Source organism: Ciconia boyciana, chromosome 14 (assembly GCF_034638445.1).
Source record: "Ciconia boyciana chromosome 14, ASM3463844v1, whole genome shotgun sequence".
Classification (NCBI taxonomy): domain Eukaryota; kingdom Metazoa; phylum Chordata; class Aves; order Ciconiiformes; family Ciconiidae; genus Ciconia; species Ciconia boyciana.
Window position 1 is genome coordinate 14,492,451 of NC_132947.1, and position 15,423 is coordinate 14,507,873.

The following is a 15,423-nucleotide window of genomic DNA, read 5'->3' on the forward strand; positions in this document are numbered from 1 at the left end:
TCAAGATCTTATCAAATGATACCTTCTCTAGAAGGTTTGATAATATTGGGAGTGATAGGGAAGCCAGCCTGAAAACACACTGCACTCACATTGCCTTTCATCAGGAGATCTCAAAGTATCTCACAAGCGCTAATTAAGCTTCCCCAGACTCCTGTGAGATAGGAAAGAAACATATGTGCCATTTACAACAGGTAATTGAGACATGGCAAAAATTAACTTGCCCAGGGTTATAAAACAAGATGGGGACACAGCTTGCAACACAAGACCTGAGCCTCCAAATCCCTGATCTAAGCATTAGAAAATATTCATCTATTCCCTACCTGAGTGTCTCACAATGCAGAAATTCCTGCAAGTGTAAAAAGTATTATGAAGGGAGCATGCTTCTCACAATTTGCATGATTTCAGTACAACATTCAATAGGCTGCTTTGTCATCAAGGAAAGCTAAAGTTAGCTAAAAAGGGCAAGGTTTCATTTTCACCTATGAGATTACAAAGTGCAAGCATGGTGAGTCAGAGCTCTTCGATTCTCCTGGAAAACCAGGAGCAGAGAGAGTGCAGAGGGCTGCAATATACTTCTAAAAGATTAATTAACAGCGAAGTATCATAAAGGACTGGGGGAAGGGAAGACCTTGATTCATGTTAATCTTAGAATACATTTTCTTTAAATCAGTTCCCTTGTGTAATTTTACATATATTACAGATAATGTTCTTGTACTCAATTCGCCTTGTTATAAAATGGCAATGTAAACATTTTCCTCCTCCTTAATACCTTTGGAATCAAAGTTATTATCTGAAGAGAGGTATCCTGGGGAACAGTATTCAATACAACAAATAATTCTTCATCTGCATTTACTTTCTTTTTAAAACATTAAAGTGGAAGGAAGGGAGCAGAAAGAGTCAAGGTCAAGTCCCACATAAATATCAGCTTGAATATGCAATTCCTGCTCCTATCACCTTGTACTATTTCCTTAGTGTGTCCTATGGACATGTACTATTAATAAACTGCAGTTTAAGTTTCCAGGCTTCTGTTTTGTCCTGAGCTCCCATAAAAGAAAAATTCTAAGTGCCCTCTATTGCTGAACAATTAAGTCACCATTCTGACACAGATCTCCTGAAAAACAACAGCCTTTCCTTCCTGCGTGAATTAGGTGCCAGTGGAAATCCACGGCAGTAAAAGCAAATTTATTAATCCCACCATGCTTCTCCCAGTCTTTTGGTGACCTGTCACAAACTTCTTCCACAACATCAAGATCCTTGGTATGCATTCTCAGCCAAAGATGCTTTAACATGCAGCACGGCTGGCAGGCCTGCAATGCACTCGTGGCTGGTTGGGATGAGCTTAGGTACCAGCCTTGGGAAAACAAAACCCACGAGCTGATGGCAGCCCAGTGACACTAGAAGGTCCCCTTCAATTAGGGCTTCCCTCCCTGTACCAAGAGCATGGCATAAAGCCCCCTCAGTGCCGTCTTCCATCTATCAAACACATATGACATTTAACTTTTAAGACAGGAGGCTCTAAGAAAAATCCTCTTTAAAAAAAGCTCTGCTAAAACATTTTTAATCGCTGAATTTTTCTTACAGTCTTACTCTTCTTACCAGAGACTTGTTGCAGTGAAGAGGGGAAGTTAGAGAGGATTCCTAAATAAATCCATTCACCTTTACGGCCTCAGAACAGGAGCTGATCTGCATATTTATTAGACATATGTTGCGAGCACACAGGCACACACACCTGCTGTTGCGCCACAATAAATTCCTAGAACATCACCTAACACCACTGACGGGTATTACAGGAAACACACTGGACACAGGAGGAACAAATGGCCACTATACATGGCTTGCAAAAGGAAAGAGCAGAGTAAGGAAAATGAATTGGAAGCCTGAGGGTATAAAGAAAGAGGAAAAAGTTTTGCAGAAACTCGTTATTTGTTCTCTTTAACACTGCGATAATGTAAATACTGAGAACAATAACAAAAATAAGAGAATTGAAGTTAATTTTCATAAGGCATTAATTCCCTCAAGTTGACTGATAAATAACACAGCAGTTTCTCACCTCCTTTTTTCTTTAATGGGATTCAAATAATCCATTATTCAATTTAATTGCAACAGCACTGGTGTCTTCACCCAGCTTTCTACTATTTCAGTTAAAGTGAACAAAGCACAGTATGACCTTTAATTGCATACACGATGCTGATTTTGATTCAAACAACAAATATAAAATGAGTGGCACCATGAAGCATCACGTAGTAAACACATTTATAAACAAGCAATCATAAAACATCAAATCCCAATTCATTATAGTCCAATTGTCTGCTTGCAGGTCAAGTCTAAACCACAACACAATCCCTCACAACCCTCCACGATCACCTGACAGAGGAGTTGTTTCCACAGCTCGCTCTGCCCAAGTATCCAAACTTTTGCTCGTATGCTTACTTTATCGATTCTGGGGTGATATTGCACAAAAAAAAGAAGAGGCAGGGTATTGCACAGTTACGCAGACCAGCTCATGGTTGCAAAGCAGCAGACAAAAGCCTCTACCAATACACTCAAGCTCTTGCTGGTGATGAGCTTTCCTATCTCAAAAGGAGATTTAAAAAAAAAAAAAACAACAAAAAAACCACCCCAAAGCAATATTATTAACAACAATAAAAATCAAAAGCTTTCTGAAGGGTATTAATTGCCCTATAGCAGAAGGTTGTCCACAAAACCCTGCATCAATCCTCTTGCAGGTTTGAATTTAAAAAAAACCTACCCGATCACACACACTTTTCTGCCACGGGACCTTTTGTTGTTCTATGCAAGAGATGGATGGTACTTACTGAATGAGCAGCTATTCAATATTTTGTTTTATTCTTATCGTTAGCTCCGTGGCCCCATGCATTATTTACTGCACACTATGCAAACTGATCTCCACAGAGAGGATTATTAATTTCCTCTCAGATTTCTCTACAGCTATAGAATTTCTGTTCCTTCACAAACACTCAGATGCACTCACCACCCCATAGCACTGGGTTCAACCCTTCCCGTTTGAGGGACAAAGAGAGATTAAAGGAAGATACCCATGTTAACTCCATGTTCCCCATTTGAAGCACCCAGGGATTTTCAGGGTCCTCAGGAATCTGTGTCAATCCCACGCATTGGAAACACAGCGGCACTGATTTCAGCTGCAGCTATGACTTCTAAAGCCCTTTTGGATGTTACATCCAGGGCCTCAACTCAGGGCCCACTGGGGTAACAGCTAGTGCTCACCTGCCAAATCTTGGCTTGAACAACTTGCCCAGAATCATCTGGGAACTGTAATGCAGAAATAAGACATCACATGCTTAACACTCCTCCTCTCTCCGACTTGTACGGTATCCACTTTAGCACCTACAAATCATACACGGCACTTGTAGTTGGGGTTTTTTTGGTTGGTTGGTTTTTTAAATACCGCACTCCCTATTTGCCCCCAGGTTAGATCAAGTCTGAACACAGATTTGGGGAGGGGAGTGGGAGGAATCTGGAGGGGGACATGATGCAGTCATGCAATCTTGAATTCACAATAATGCTGCTGATATTTAATAGATATGCAACAGATATTTAATCAGATGAATTAAACAGTTGAGAAGCATTAATATGTGTTAACATCACTTACACTTATTATATGCTAAATACAGCATCCCCTTTTTTCTCACTATACCTCCCTCCTCCTCTTTTCCCTCTTCAACAGCATTACAAGAACATTAGAAATTTAGAGGGAAAAAAGCCTGCAGTGGATTATTCAATTTGTTTTCTCATAGAGTGCAGTACCTTTTTTCCTCTACAGAAGACAGTCAATTTTTTTGTCCTGTCTAAATTAAAGTGACCCAGGCAACAGAGTTTCCACCATTTCCTTTGGGACACAATTCCACAACCTCATGGATCTGCAGTAAGATTTTCCTAATGCTCAAAGTAAAGTATTCTCTTGTTTTAATCTCATTCTATTACTCTTGCTGCACATTAAATAATTCTCCCTTCTTCCCCTTCCTTTCCTCTGAGGTGCTCTCCCTTTCACAGCTCCATTCTCAGTTACAGGTCCAGAAGCTAAATGTATTTAGATATTGTAAATCTTTGCTCAAAGGTGGAGAAACCACTGTCACTTGTAGGTACTCTCAATACTTTAATTTGTCACTCTCAGGAATAAGACGATGTTTAGGGCTGAGGGGAATATTCCACACAGAAAAAAATCCCAGACATACACTTTTTTAAACTACATACACAGCAGGTGGCATATTCTGCCTTTAGTGTACTTGCTTCTTTTCAAATTCATATTCAGTTGCATGCAAATATGCTGTCAATTGTCAGTTCTCTCAAAATCTCAGCATTAATCACTCCCAGATTTCTCTCATCCACTCAAAATAACTTTGTATACATTTACACTGGATCTATACTGCAATACTTCCCAAGATTAGGGCTAAATTTCTGCCTATGATTCTTAACTCTGACATTATTTCTCCACTTTGCAGTTCTTTCAAGTTTACTTTCGCCAAGAAAAACTTATAAAGGAACTACTTCTAAGTTTCTCCTGAACTTTAATGGAAATTGTCTCTGAAGTGTAATCCTGATGAGTAATCTTTTTGCCATCCCCTATACTATGAGGAAGCATGTTACAGGTAAATCGTTATATAGTATATAATCCAAACGCTCATTCTATACTCGCTTCTGAAGTGTTGACATGGCTTACACCTGGCCAGCAGGACACACCCCAACCTTGTATCATGTACTGATAATGCTTCTGTTGCTTCTTGCATGCTCCAGGTTCCAAACATCTGCAAGTCACCCTGAAGTCAGTTAGCACTGGGAATTTGCTAAGTGACACAAAGAAATTTAGTACTTCTTTCAGTGAAACTCTCTCTCATTTGTTTAGCATCCTGTTAGCAATAGAAGCTCATCAGCACTGAGCTTTTTGGGAGCGTGGGGGGAAATAACACTTTCCTACTTTCTTGCCGTGAGAGCTCTGCACATCAACACAGGCACAGGAACCACTGGAAGGAAGAGAAAGCCTCTTTAAAAAAAAATAAAAACCAGGGGAGTGATTTAATACAGACAACTGCCAAGTGACCTTGAAACACCACCAAGACTTTGTTCCGAAACATTACTACTCAGCCATTTTGAGAAATAATTTTGTATAATTGCTAGAAAAGCAAAGTGCAAGAGTAAAACAGATGTCCAATGCAGCTATACTGAGTATGCTGATTCTTTACACTAAACATGCACAGAAAAGTAAATAAGCACATTGTAGAACGTTAAAAACTTTGGCACATGGAAGAGCTTTATAATAAAAGATGCAAAATTGAGAGCCTACTTTAAGAGGGATATTTTTGCTTGGCAGGTTCATTTAAGGACAATTAATTATACTTTCTTATTTTTTCAGGCTCTGGCCTTGGCAGTCTCCAGGGTTATCCCTGTGCCAACAGAGACAGCGTGTTTGTTTATTTCCAAGCTTTCCGCTTCTCTGATTATTGCTACCATGTGCTGATATCTGTTAGTACATACACCATCTCCCATTTTTTAATCATAAAATATATTTACTGTTTGTCTAGGAGACCCTATTACTAACAAAAAATAATTTATTCAGCAAGCTGGAGCAGTGTTTTGACCACATTTTCATAGTAGAAATCCCTTTTAAAAGTACATGTAAGGCTCCATACAAGATTTATTGAAACCTTTATTGAAACTTCTCTGGTTGCCCAGAGAAGCTGTGGATGCCCCATCCCTGGAAGTGTTCCAGGCCAGGTTGGATGGGGCTTTGAGCAGCCTGGTCTAGTGGAAGGTGTCCCTGCCCATGTGGCAGGGGGTTGCAACTAGGTGATCTTTAAGGTCCCTTCCAACCCAAACCATTCTGGGATTCTATTATTTTGTACTAGATTGTATAGATATTTTTTTCCAAGTCATGCTGGAATGTTTGAATCTCAAGAACTGCAGGGGAACTGCAGGGGAACTGCTCATTTCAGAGGAGCTGTTTTCTTAAAACTCGATTTTCAGATCCCATTTGTGGAAGCTTTTCAACTGGTCCTAGATTTAATAACATCTCCCCCCCCCCCCCAAAAAAAAAAATATTAAATAACCAGTCCAGTTCAACTAGGCAGCATCAACCAGCCAGCAGCATCCCCAGCAATAACTATCTACATGCATTTGTATGCAGGAGTACCATGAAATAACCGTCTGGATTGCTGGCAAGCACACCGGCCATCACTGCCTCTTTACCTGCCTTTTGCAGGCAGGACACAAGCAGAGCGCTGCAGGGTCCCTCCGAGAGCTCCACTTGCCCTAAAGGGAATGAGTCAGTGCTGGCGGCGAACAGCCGGACCACAGGAGTACAGCGAGCTAGAAGCCACCAATCTGAAAGTCAAATTTATCAGAAGGTTATGTCCTGTTTTGTCAGAGCCAATAACGCAACAAAAAGGTCTGCCTCAAACCAACATTGAACTTAAAAAAAAAAAATTAAAGGGAAGGAACAAAGCTGAGCAATTGGCTGTAGCTTGCTGATGGACGTAATGACTTCTAGACATTTACTCTTGCCTGGCTACTGCCCAAAACTTTGCATCACATCTGGGCTGCCTGGCACAGGCTCCAAACGGAGCCCAGGGATGCGCTAAGGTACCCAGGCATAGTTGCTATCCCGATGAGCCACTCCGGTACAGAGAGGGATGTATTGCAATGTATTTCAGAGGGCAAATCTATCAGTGTCTCTTCCTTTTGCATGCTTATTCTTTTTCATTTCACTGAAATAAACAGCATGCAACTGTAGTGTGAACACAGGAACAGATCTCTGAAATATCAGCTGAGCTACAGTAACAACAGGGAAAACTGCTTCTATCATGTTTTAGGCTCTTAAAGTATTAGTGACTGGCAAATTTAACACATAAATCTCGTACACTTTTCTAAGCAAACCTAGAATGGGTTACTAGTCAATTCAAAATATTCATATCAGTTTAGTTTGTGAAGACATATGCTCAACCAGTTTGAGAAAATGTCACGGTAAAATTAAGGAAGGACAATGAAAACCAGGCACTGCAGCCCATATTTTCGGCCTAAGGACCAAAATTTGCAGCAACAAGCTATCTAGCAACAACTTTGGCTGACAGTTAACTTACTGGAAAGGAGACAGAGATGATGGCAGTGACGGCCATCCTCCTAGTCTGCGAGCATCAGGAACAGCAGCCAATTTCTGAGCTTTATTTTATGTCTGCTTCCTCACTGATTCTATCCTATCAGGCTCCTTTTACCTTTCATGTTTCTTTTCATACTTGCTCCCTTCCTCTTCCTTCTGCTATATCCTCCTCATACTCGTCTTCCCATCACCTTCTCCGTAACTAACCCCCCACCCAAGCACACCAGCACCTTGTCAGCTGCCACCCTTGCTGCTTGGCTGCAACGCTTCTCCCGTTTCTTCTGTTGTTTCTCTCTTGTACAACTGCAAGACGAAAACATTCTTCAGGGTACAAAAATGAGTCATTTGTGCCTCTGAAGCATTTAACACAGTTGGCTCTTCAGATGTTTCAAAGTTACTATGCAATAATCACATTAGGTTTAATAAACAATAAAGAGGAAAAAAGGGACTTTCTATTAAAGATGCTCACTAGGAGAGAAGACTTGATACCATCACAAACTGGCAATTACCTATCAAGTCCAGAATGAGAAGGAAGGTAACAAGTTCTTCTGCTCAGCCAGTTTACAAACGCACCCAAGCTAAAGGCTAGAGGAAGCAGGTCCCCCTGCCAGAACAGAAATGCAGGTACCTGCACCTCTTGCAAACAGGTGAACTTGCACGGAAAACACTAGAAATAGCTGGTGAACGTTTATATTGGTGCTTTTCAGTTCTTAGGAACAAAGACAGAGAACAGAGTAGTAAAAATTCTTGACACCAATCCGATGCAGTCAAGTGTGGAGTTATATATAGACAGTCTCTTGGCTTCGTTTTTTTTTGGTGAGTGTTTTTTTGTTTGGTTTTGTTTGGTTCTTTTTCTAAAAAATATACCTCTTGCAGCCACACACCTCTGAAAAAAATATCAAAACGTGAAATATTGCCCAGAGAAACAACTGATTGTGGTGGAAATACATTACATTTTACAGTTTCATCAACAACTGTTTCTATTAGAGCACTAAATTCACACCTAGAAAAGCAGAATAAGATTTGGGCTGCCAGCACATAAATGGGTGCACACTGACGGAAAATCCCTATTCTGGAGAAATGAACCATCAAGCGCAGCAGCTTCCCATCTTGCTGACAGAAGTGCTCTTCTGCTTATCCAGCAAATACTGCTGCAATTCCAATAAGTGTATTTCTGAAGGAAGAAAGACCCATCTATAGCAGTCAAATTGCTTTAATTCCCTTCTTCCTCCCCCACTTCGTCTTCACACCCTACTTCTACTAGGTGGTCACAACCACACACGCTTTCTGCCAAGCAACACTTTTACCAAGCTTCATTATCATCTAGATAAACAAAACCATGTGGCACTGATACCATTTTCAACTCCATGCTTTTTCATTAAAAAAAGAACCTTTTCAGGTTCTTTTGTGCCTGCTGCATGAAAATTGCTCTATTTGCCTATTTAGGTATTTTTTTCCTATTTGCAAAGCTTCTCCCGCTGTTATTGAGGAGCTGACCTTTGAGTCGATACTGAGGGAATGAAGATTCACACACACGCAGATTGAGGGCATTCTGGTAACAGCGACAAATTCAGCAGTACTGGAGTCAAAACCACAACGTTTCAAGAATATCATCCCCACTACAGTGCAAAGGCCTACTTTTGCTCAAGCAGGTAATGATATTTTCTTCAAAGAGAGAAGGATTCATCCCCAACATAAAAATGGATAAACCCCAGATTAAGTTGTAATACTCTTGATATTGTTGTTCTTTACAACATCGCAGAGGACAAGTAGTGAAACAGCCCTTTGCTCAATGTATGGCTGAATTAGCAGCCAAGAGCTGCTTCCCAGTCACTTAACATAGTCACTACCCAGGAATGAAGCTGAGATTATGACAAGAACGTAAGCGAAAAAAGCGTGGCAAACTGTTTCCTCTGTTACATTGGATGTGAAGACATTCCAGCTAACAAAACATGAGATACGGGATACTCTGAGCATTTCCAGTACAAAGAAAACAGCATAGCTGAATAAAGAGGTTTGCGTAACCGTAGGTTGCTCGGGCTGCAGCACTGATCTGTGCCCACACAACATCACCAGCTGTCAAACCCCACAGCCTTCCTGAGAGATGAACTCAAAAATATCAAGGAACAAGAGCCATGTCCCATCCTCCCAAACTTCACAAGCAGCTCAATCATTCTTTAGCTACACGAGCTGCACCGCTTCAAACTGTGGCAGAATTCACCAAGTTGGCTTGAATTCCCAAGCCCGCAGTACCAGAGGGATCTAGCTGGAGAAAAGAAGAAATCAAGTGGCTGGCCTTGGATTGATTTACAAGCACTAAAAAGGAAAGCACTAAAAGAAAACAAGAGAGCCAGAGGAGACCAAGCACTAAGGTTCACTCTTCCTGGGGTTTCTTGTCCTGTTTACCAGGTCTTGTTCACAGGTAGATATGCTTGTGCTCCCCAGAATTACCTCATCTTTAACTGTGGCATTAAACAACATTTACAGTCTTCTTTCTCCAAAGGTCCTTGTTTTCTTTAACTAACTTATCAGCATTTTCTTCTGGAACATGCAATGTCCTGCCATCCAGCTTGCAAAGTATCCGACATCTCCGAACCATGGTATGATAGATGGGATGTATTTATCGCATATTAAAAAACAAGTGGGTCTGATTAAATGATGTATAGTTTGATTAAGACATAGTAATTATCTCTTCCACCATGAAGATATATGATCTTCAGAGCTTGCAATAATGAACACTAGAAGCAATTGCTTGTTATGTAATTATGAGTGTACAGAAAGACAGGTCCAGGTTGCAAGAAGTCCTTTCTGATGCCACCAACAACATTCACCTTCTTTACGTGTCTGCTTTGGGGCGTGTAGGGATGCTTTTTTTCCTTTGGGTTTGGCGGGAAAGAGCAGAGTGGTGGGAAGCAAGCGGCATTTAAAAGTAAGAGGCAACACAGGGCCAGGAAGGAGACAGGTCAAGAGATAGGTAAGGATTTCCCCCAAAAAGCAAATATCATCTAAATGAAATTACATCCAAGTAGTGCTAACCAGCACAAACAGGAAGAGCACCATCACAAGAAAAATTAGATAACTAGGAAACATGAGTAGTACCAGAAAAAAAAGTGACTCTTGCCCAAATACACTGGCTTAAATGAGCCAAGTAATACTGCTCCATAAAACGTTCAGAAATAGCATAAAAGCCAAGCGCACCATATTCTTCTCAAGAATGACAACACAGAGCCAAGAAGTGTTAACCCACGAGCTGTTCTTTGTGGAACTGGAGCCCTCTGGTACAGAGGCAACAGGAGGCACACGAGGTTTCTCACATTGCAGCGGGAAATCTGGACTACAACTTGGGTCAGTTTATAACAGCAGGTGACCTCTATATGTTGCTATTCTTTACATTCTCTGCAAGGAAAGCCTCATCTATGGATGTACGTACAAGCACGTTGTAGGAGCTTTATTACATATTTTATCTACGCATTACAAGACACCGAGGAAACAGACTGAAGCAGTTTCCATAAAAAAATTAAGAAATCTCTCTCAAGGACATATGCTTTATATATAGCAATACACACACGCACTCCTGCTGCTCATCACCCAAACATCATAAGAGTTTTTATGAATGTTAACTAGGCTTCAGTATTTCTATGCCAAACAGATAAGTATTATTGCTCTTATTGCTCACAGTAGTGAGCAAACCCATATATACCTCAATCAGATTTTTGGTAGGTGGATTTCAGACAGCATCTGCTTTTTTTTTTTTTTTAAATTAGGGCCACGTCAAGTCAGTCTCAAATTTGCTCATTGCCAAAATATTTAAGCTCCAGTGCTAATGTTGCACACCTCTCCAATTCGACATTCAGCACTTTCCATTCAAGCAAAGAACAATACCTGCCAGTACACATTCGTTTACCTCATTTATAAAATTACAATGAAAATTACCAGAGGCATAAAACAATTATTATGATAAATAATGAGCTTTAAAAAAACCCCATATGCATACAGAGAGAGAGAATCTGAGACGCACTGATCCTTCTATGCAGAACGTTATTCAAAAAAAGGATTCTCAGCACAGTGCTGAACAGATCGATTTATTTCCCCTTCTTCTCTCCACTTAACTAGATTTTATACACAGAAGTAATTGTTCCTATAAGAAACAACCCTTGTCCATATCTTTTGAAGGTTCATAAAGCCTCAGACCTATGTCTTCACCACTATATGGGTTTCCATGGTAACAGATGATGGTACCTTCTAAAAAAATACTATAATATTCTACAATAAGTGTCCCAAATCATTCCCATAATATTAATGAAAACTAGAGCACGTGGGCCTGCACACAGAGCATAACAGACTAAAAAAGTACAATTAAACAAGAAAAGCAGAGCTGAGGGGCTTTCAGAAGGGTGGATGGTAAAAAAGGGGCTCTGCATTTGTAAAAGAAAAGGATTATCCCTCAGATTCACAAATGCCTTTGTACACACAGTGACCTTTCCTTGTCACTGTCGAAAAAGGCAGTTTCACAACATCCCCTTTCTAATATTAATTGTTTATGTATTAGAAAACAAATCAGGCCAGCCAGGAATGAAAAATAAAGTTGAATTGTAGTGCTAACAGCTCCCCAGAGGGAGAGAAAAGTGATTATTGAGTTAAATGGCTGCATTGTTAACAATTGCCACAGAGTAGCTTGCTCAGAAACATCCATTTTTCATTGCCAATTTACTGACAGCAAAATCTGTGAGTAAATGAACTCCTAGTAAATGAATTAATCTTCCCCCAAAAATTCCTTGCAGTTTGCTCCCCTGCTCCCCCCCTTTCATCTTCCCTCGACAAACCGCGTGTAATGAACTATCGGTTGCTGTAACTTCATGATGTGGCAGCAGTCTTTGAAAGCAAACAGTTACATGTCCAAACGTTCAGGAGCTCTGCCATAGTGAAACAAGGAGCAGGATAATGAAAAAATTAAAACAAACCTTGACATCAGAAGAAGAACAAGGGTCAAAGTAATCTGGTGTTCAGGTGAACAGTCCCAATGTAAACCCACTGTCCTACTTCCCCGAATGCTTTTTCACAGCTGCAAATCACTTCCATCTCTCTACTCTCCACTCTGTTGTGCTAAAAATGCACAGAAAACAGACTGTAGCAAAGTGCACAGCAACTGCAAGAATCCTGCACGTATTTGGTGGGAGAAAAACCGCACACGTGCTTTAAGGAAAAAACTTCCCCGTAAGCAAAGTTCCTTAATTTCCGAAATCCTGAAAGAATCAGCAATTACTAGAATTACCTGGTGTTACTTCTGTGGGAAAGTAGAAGAATTAAATTAGTAGCTGACCCTAAAGCTAAGAAAAAGTTTAGAACCTCAAAAGCATACCTTCAGTTACAAATAAATACAGAGACTGCAGGCAACTGAAAGTAATTGCTGGGGAGAAGAGTTCTAAATAGAGCAATACAGAAATTACATAAAGAAATAAGTGTTAACCAGCTCCCTCAATATGAAATGAGGTATTCCAGGAAGAAGCCATCAGCATTCTGCTGCCGCTTTGTAGTATTTCTAATTTTATATGTTGTGGATAATACGAAGAAGCAGCAGCAGCTGTGCAAGTCGGGTAGGAATCGAATATCATTTTGTCTTGACTTGGGGCTTTCCTACTTCTTAGCCCAACTAGCATATAAGAAAATAAATCAAATAACCCAGCCAACTTCTTGCACAGTGATTTTTGGAGGATGTTTAACAAAAGGCTGCTGAATAAACGCATTAGGCTTCGAAAAATAATTCAATCAGAGAGAGACAGGAGGTATTTGCATCCTAATAGTTGTGGAGACAGCACCACCTGATGGAGGATGCGAAAATGCACGGATGGCATTGACTGGAGTCCCCAAACTTCACTGAAATTTTAAGAGGAAAAGTCCATCTGAAAAGCTTTGCTTTTTACCATAAAAATATCAGCTATGCGGACAGAGTCCAGACCACTACACTTCACGCCAGATACATAGTCTAAGAGGAGAAAACTTTCTTTTAACTTCAGTAATAGAAGCAGCTCAGAAAACATTAAAATCAGCTCCTCTTATTTTGAATGGTAAGGAGCACACTAAATAGGAGGTGGAAGGTGATACGAATGATTAGGAAACCTCACGGGCACTATTCCCCCTGAGCTGATGATTAAAACAAAATATTCCATGGCTTTCTGAAAATAAGACATCTGGCTGATCCCTAAATTTGCATGCGTTTAGCTCGTATAGCTCATATTATATTGCTATTTCCCTCAAATACAAAGTGTTTTCTGCCCCCTTAAAAGTTTACCATTTTCACAGAAAAGTCTTTTTCCTAAGCATCTGGCTAAATGATTCATCAAGAGTCGAGGATCTAATCTCAATTGATATGACAAGTACCGAGAACACGAAAACACAGTTAGAAGAGAGAGAAAAAGAGGAGAAAAAAAAAAATAGCTCCACATATTGCTTACTCAACGAAGCAGCTATTTAACTAGGTTGGATTTCCCAGCCTTTCGAATAGCGGAGCAGAGCAGTTGCCTAGCAGGGTAAACAAGGTGCCATGGTGGTGCCATGGTGGTGCCGGCCCCTGCGGGATGGCTCACAGCGCCTGCCCCACCGGGCCCTCCTGCCCTGCCCGCCCCTTCGCACCCCAAACTTTCTTTCGAGCCACCCTGCGCTGAGGAGATCAGCTGAAGGTACGCGGAGGGCTCTGCCTGCACGCTCAGCGTCAGCTCCGCTCCGCACTATTGCTGTTTTAAAGCGGCGAGACAAAGTCATTCAAGCTCTCGGTCTTAACTAAGAAAAAAATCTTCCACTGTTTGAGATGAACTAACCTTTGCCATGTTGGAGGCACGAACCCAAGGCTCAAGCACTTGACTGAGAGATTTATCTCTACTAAGCAATGTTGCACAGGGAATTTTTACTTGTATTAAATATACAGGTGGGGGGAAAAATAATTGTTAAAAAACTAGAAAGCTAGACACCTGAAGTCAGGAGAGAAGAAAGTTACAACTGTTTATTTTTCAGGATAAAGAAAAACTGCAGTGAGAAATTAATGCCATATTAAAAGATCCAAGAGAAAAAACAAAGCCACACATATCTTTGCTTTACCTACAAAATAGCACAAGAGGAGAAACCTGGCTCCATAAGCACCTGTCGTCTTCAAGCAATTCAAACTATGCCTAAAGGAACTTGTAGGAGAGAGAAAATAGCCAGCTACTATTAATGTACACATGCCAGGGAGCAAAGTATTCCTTAACATCAGAGGGAGAGAAAGTGGCAACTGGGAAGGAGCCAGTCCGAGTAGCCGGGCCCCCCGAGAAAGTTACTTGAGCTGTGAGATGCAAGGGGAGAAAAAACTGCCACTAAACTTCTGAGAACAGCCCCAAAGCCCTTTGCCTGACTGGAGGAGAAAGGCAGGGACTCCTCCCGAGCTGTATAGCCTTCAGAACCGAACTCCTGCCTTAGAGTCGGAAAGACCGTTTACTACAAAAAGGACCCAAATGTCTGAATCCAAAAATAAAGAGGCCATGCCTTCATCTCCCACCACACGCAACTTTCCAAGGAGCGAGCCGGCCCAGTCCGGCACACGGGCGGTGCCGGCGGCCGCGGCAGGAGCCCGCAGAGCCGAGCCCTCCCGGCGAAGCCTCCCACCGCCCGGCGCTGGCAGCGAGGCGCTGCCGGGCTCCGGCACCGCGCCCGCCTCGCCCCGGAGACCGACTTTGAACAAGCCCGCTCCGTCCCTGGCCCACCAGCCGCCTTCCGAGAGCCGTTTCCACCCCTGCCCGCGCCGGGGCTCGCACGGGGAGCCCCCCGCGAGGCCGAGGGGCCGGAGGAAGGGGCGAGGCGAAGAGTCGGGGCTGCCGGGGAGAGCCGCCTGCCCCGGGCTCGCCCGCCCCGCAGCGGGGGGGATGCCCCGGGGCCGGGGGAGCCGGGCGAGGGGAGCAGCCGGCGGGGAGAGCCGAGCCGAGCCGAGCCGCGGGGCAGCCTCGGCGGGGCTGCGGGCGGGCTGGGCGCACTCACCTGCGAAGACCTGTCCCTCCGCCCTGGGCAAGAGCTGCAGGAGAAAGACGATCGCGGCGACGCCGGTCATCCTTCCCCGGAGTTCACCTGCCCTCCCCGCTGCCGCCGTGCCGCTGCCGCCCTGCCAATATCCCCCGCATTGGCGGCTCGGGCGCGGCGGCGGCCCCGGCAGCCGGAGCCGCGGTGCTGCTCGGAGGAGCCGCCGAAGTGGCGGCGGGCGGCGCGGGGAGCGGGCGGGAGGCGGGCGGGAGGCTCCCCCCGAGCCCAGCGCCGGCCGCGCCCGCGCAGAG

The 15,423-nt window shown here is 42.8% G+C and overlaps 1 protein-coding gene across 1 annotated transcript in view; it reads right to left on the bottom strand.

Moving 5' to 3' along the window:
• The window catches only part of PTPRT (protein tyrosine phosphatase receptor type T), a 464,744-nt gene extending 449,541 nt beyond the window's left edge, over positions 1–15,203 (bottom strand). The window contains exon 1 of the mRNA XM_072878971.1: positions 15,134–15,203. Coding sequence (XP_072735072.1) covers positions 15,134–15,203 — 70 coding nt within the window. The remainder of the gene's footprint in view (positions 1–15,133) is intronic.
• Positions 15,204–15,423: the final 220 nt, after the last annotated feature.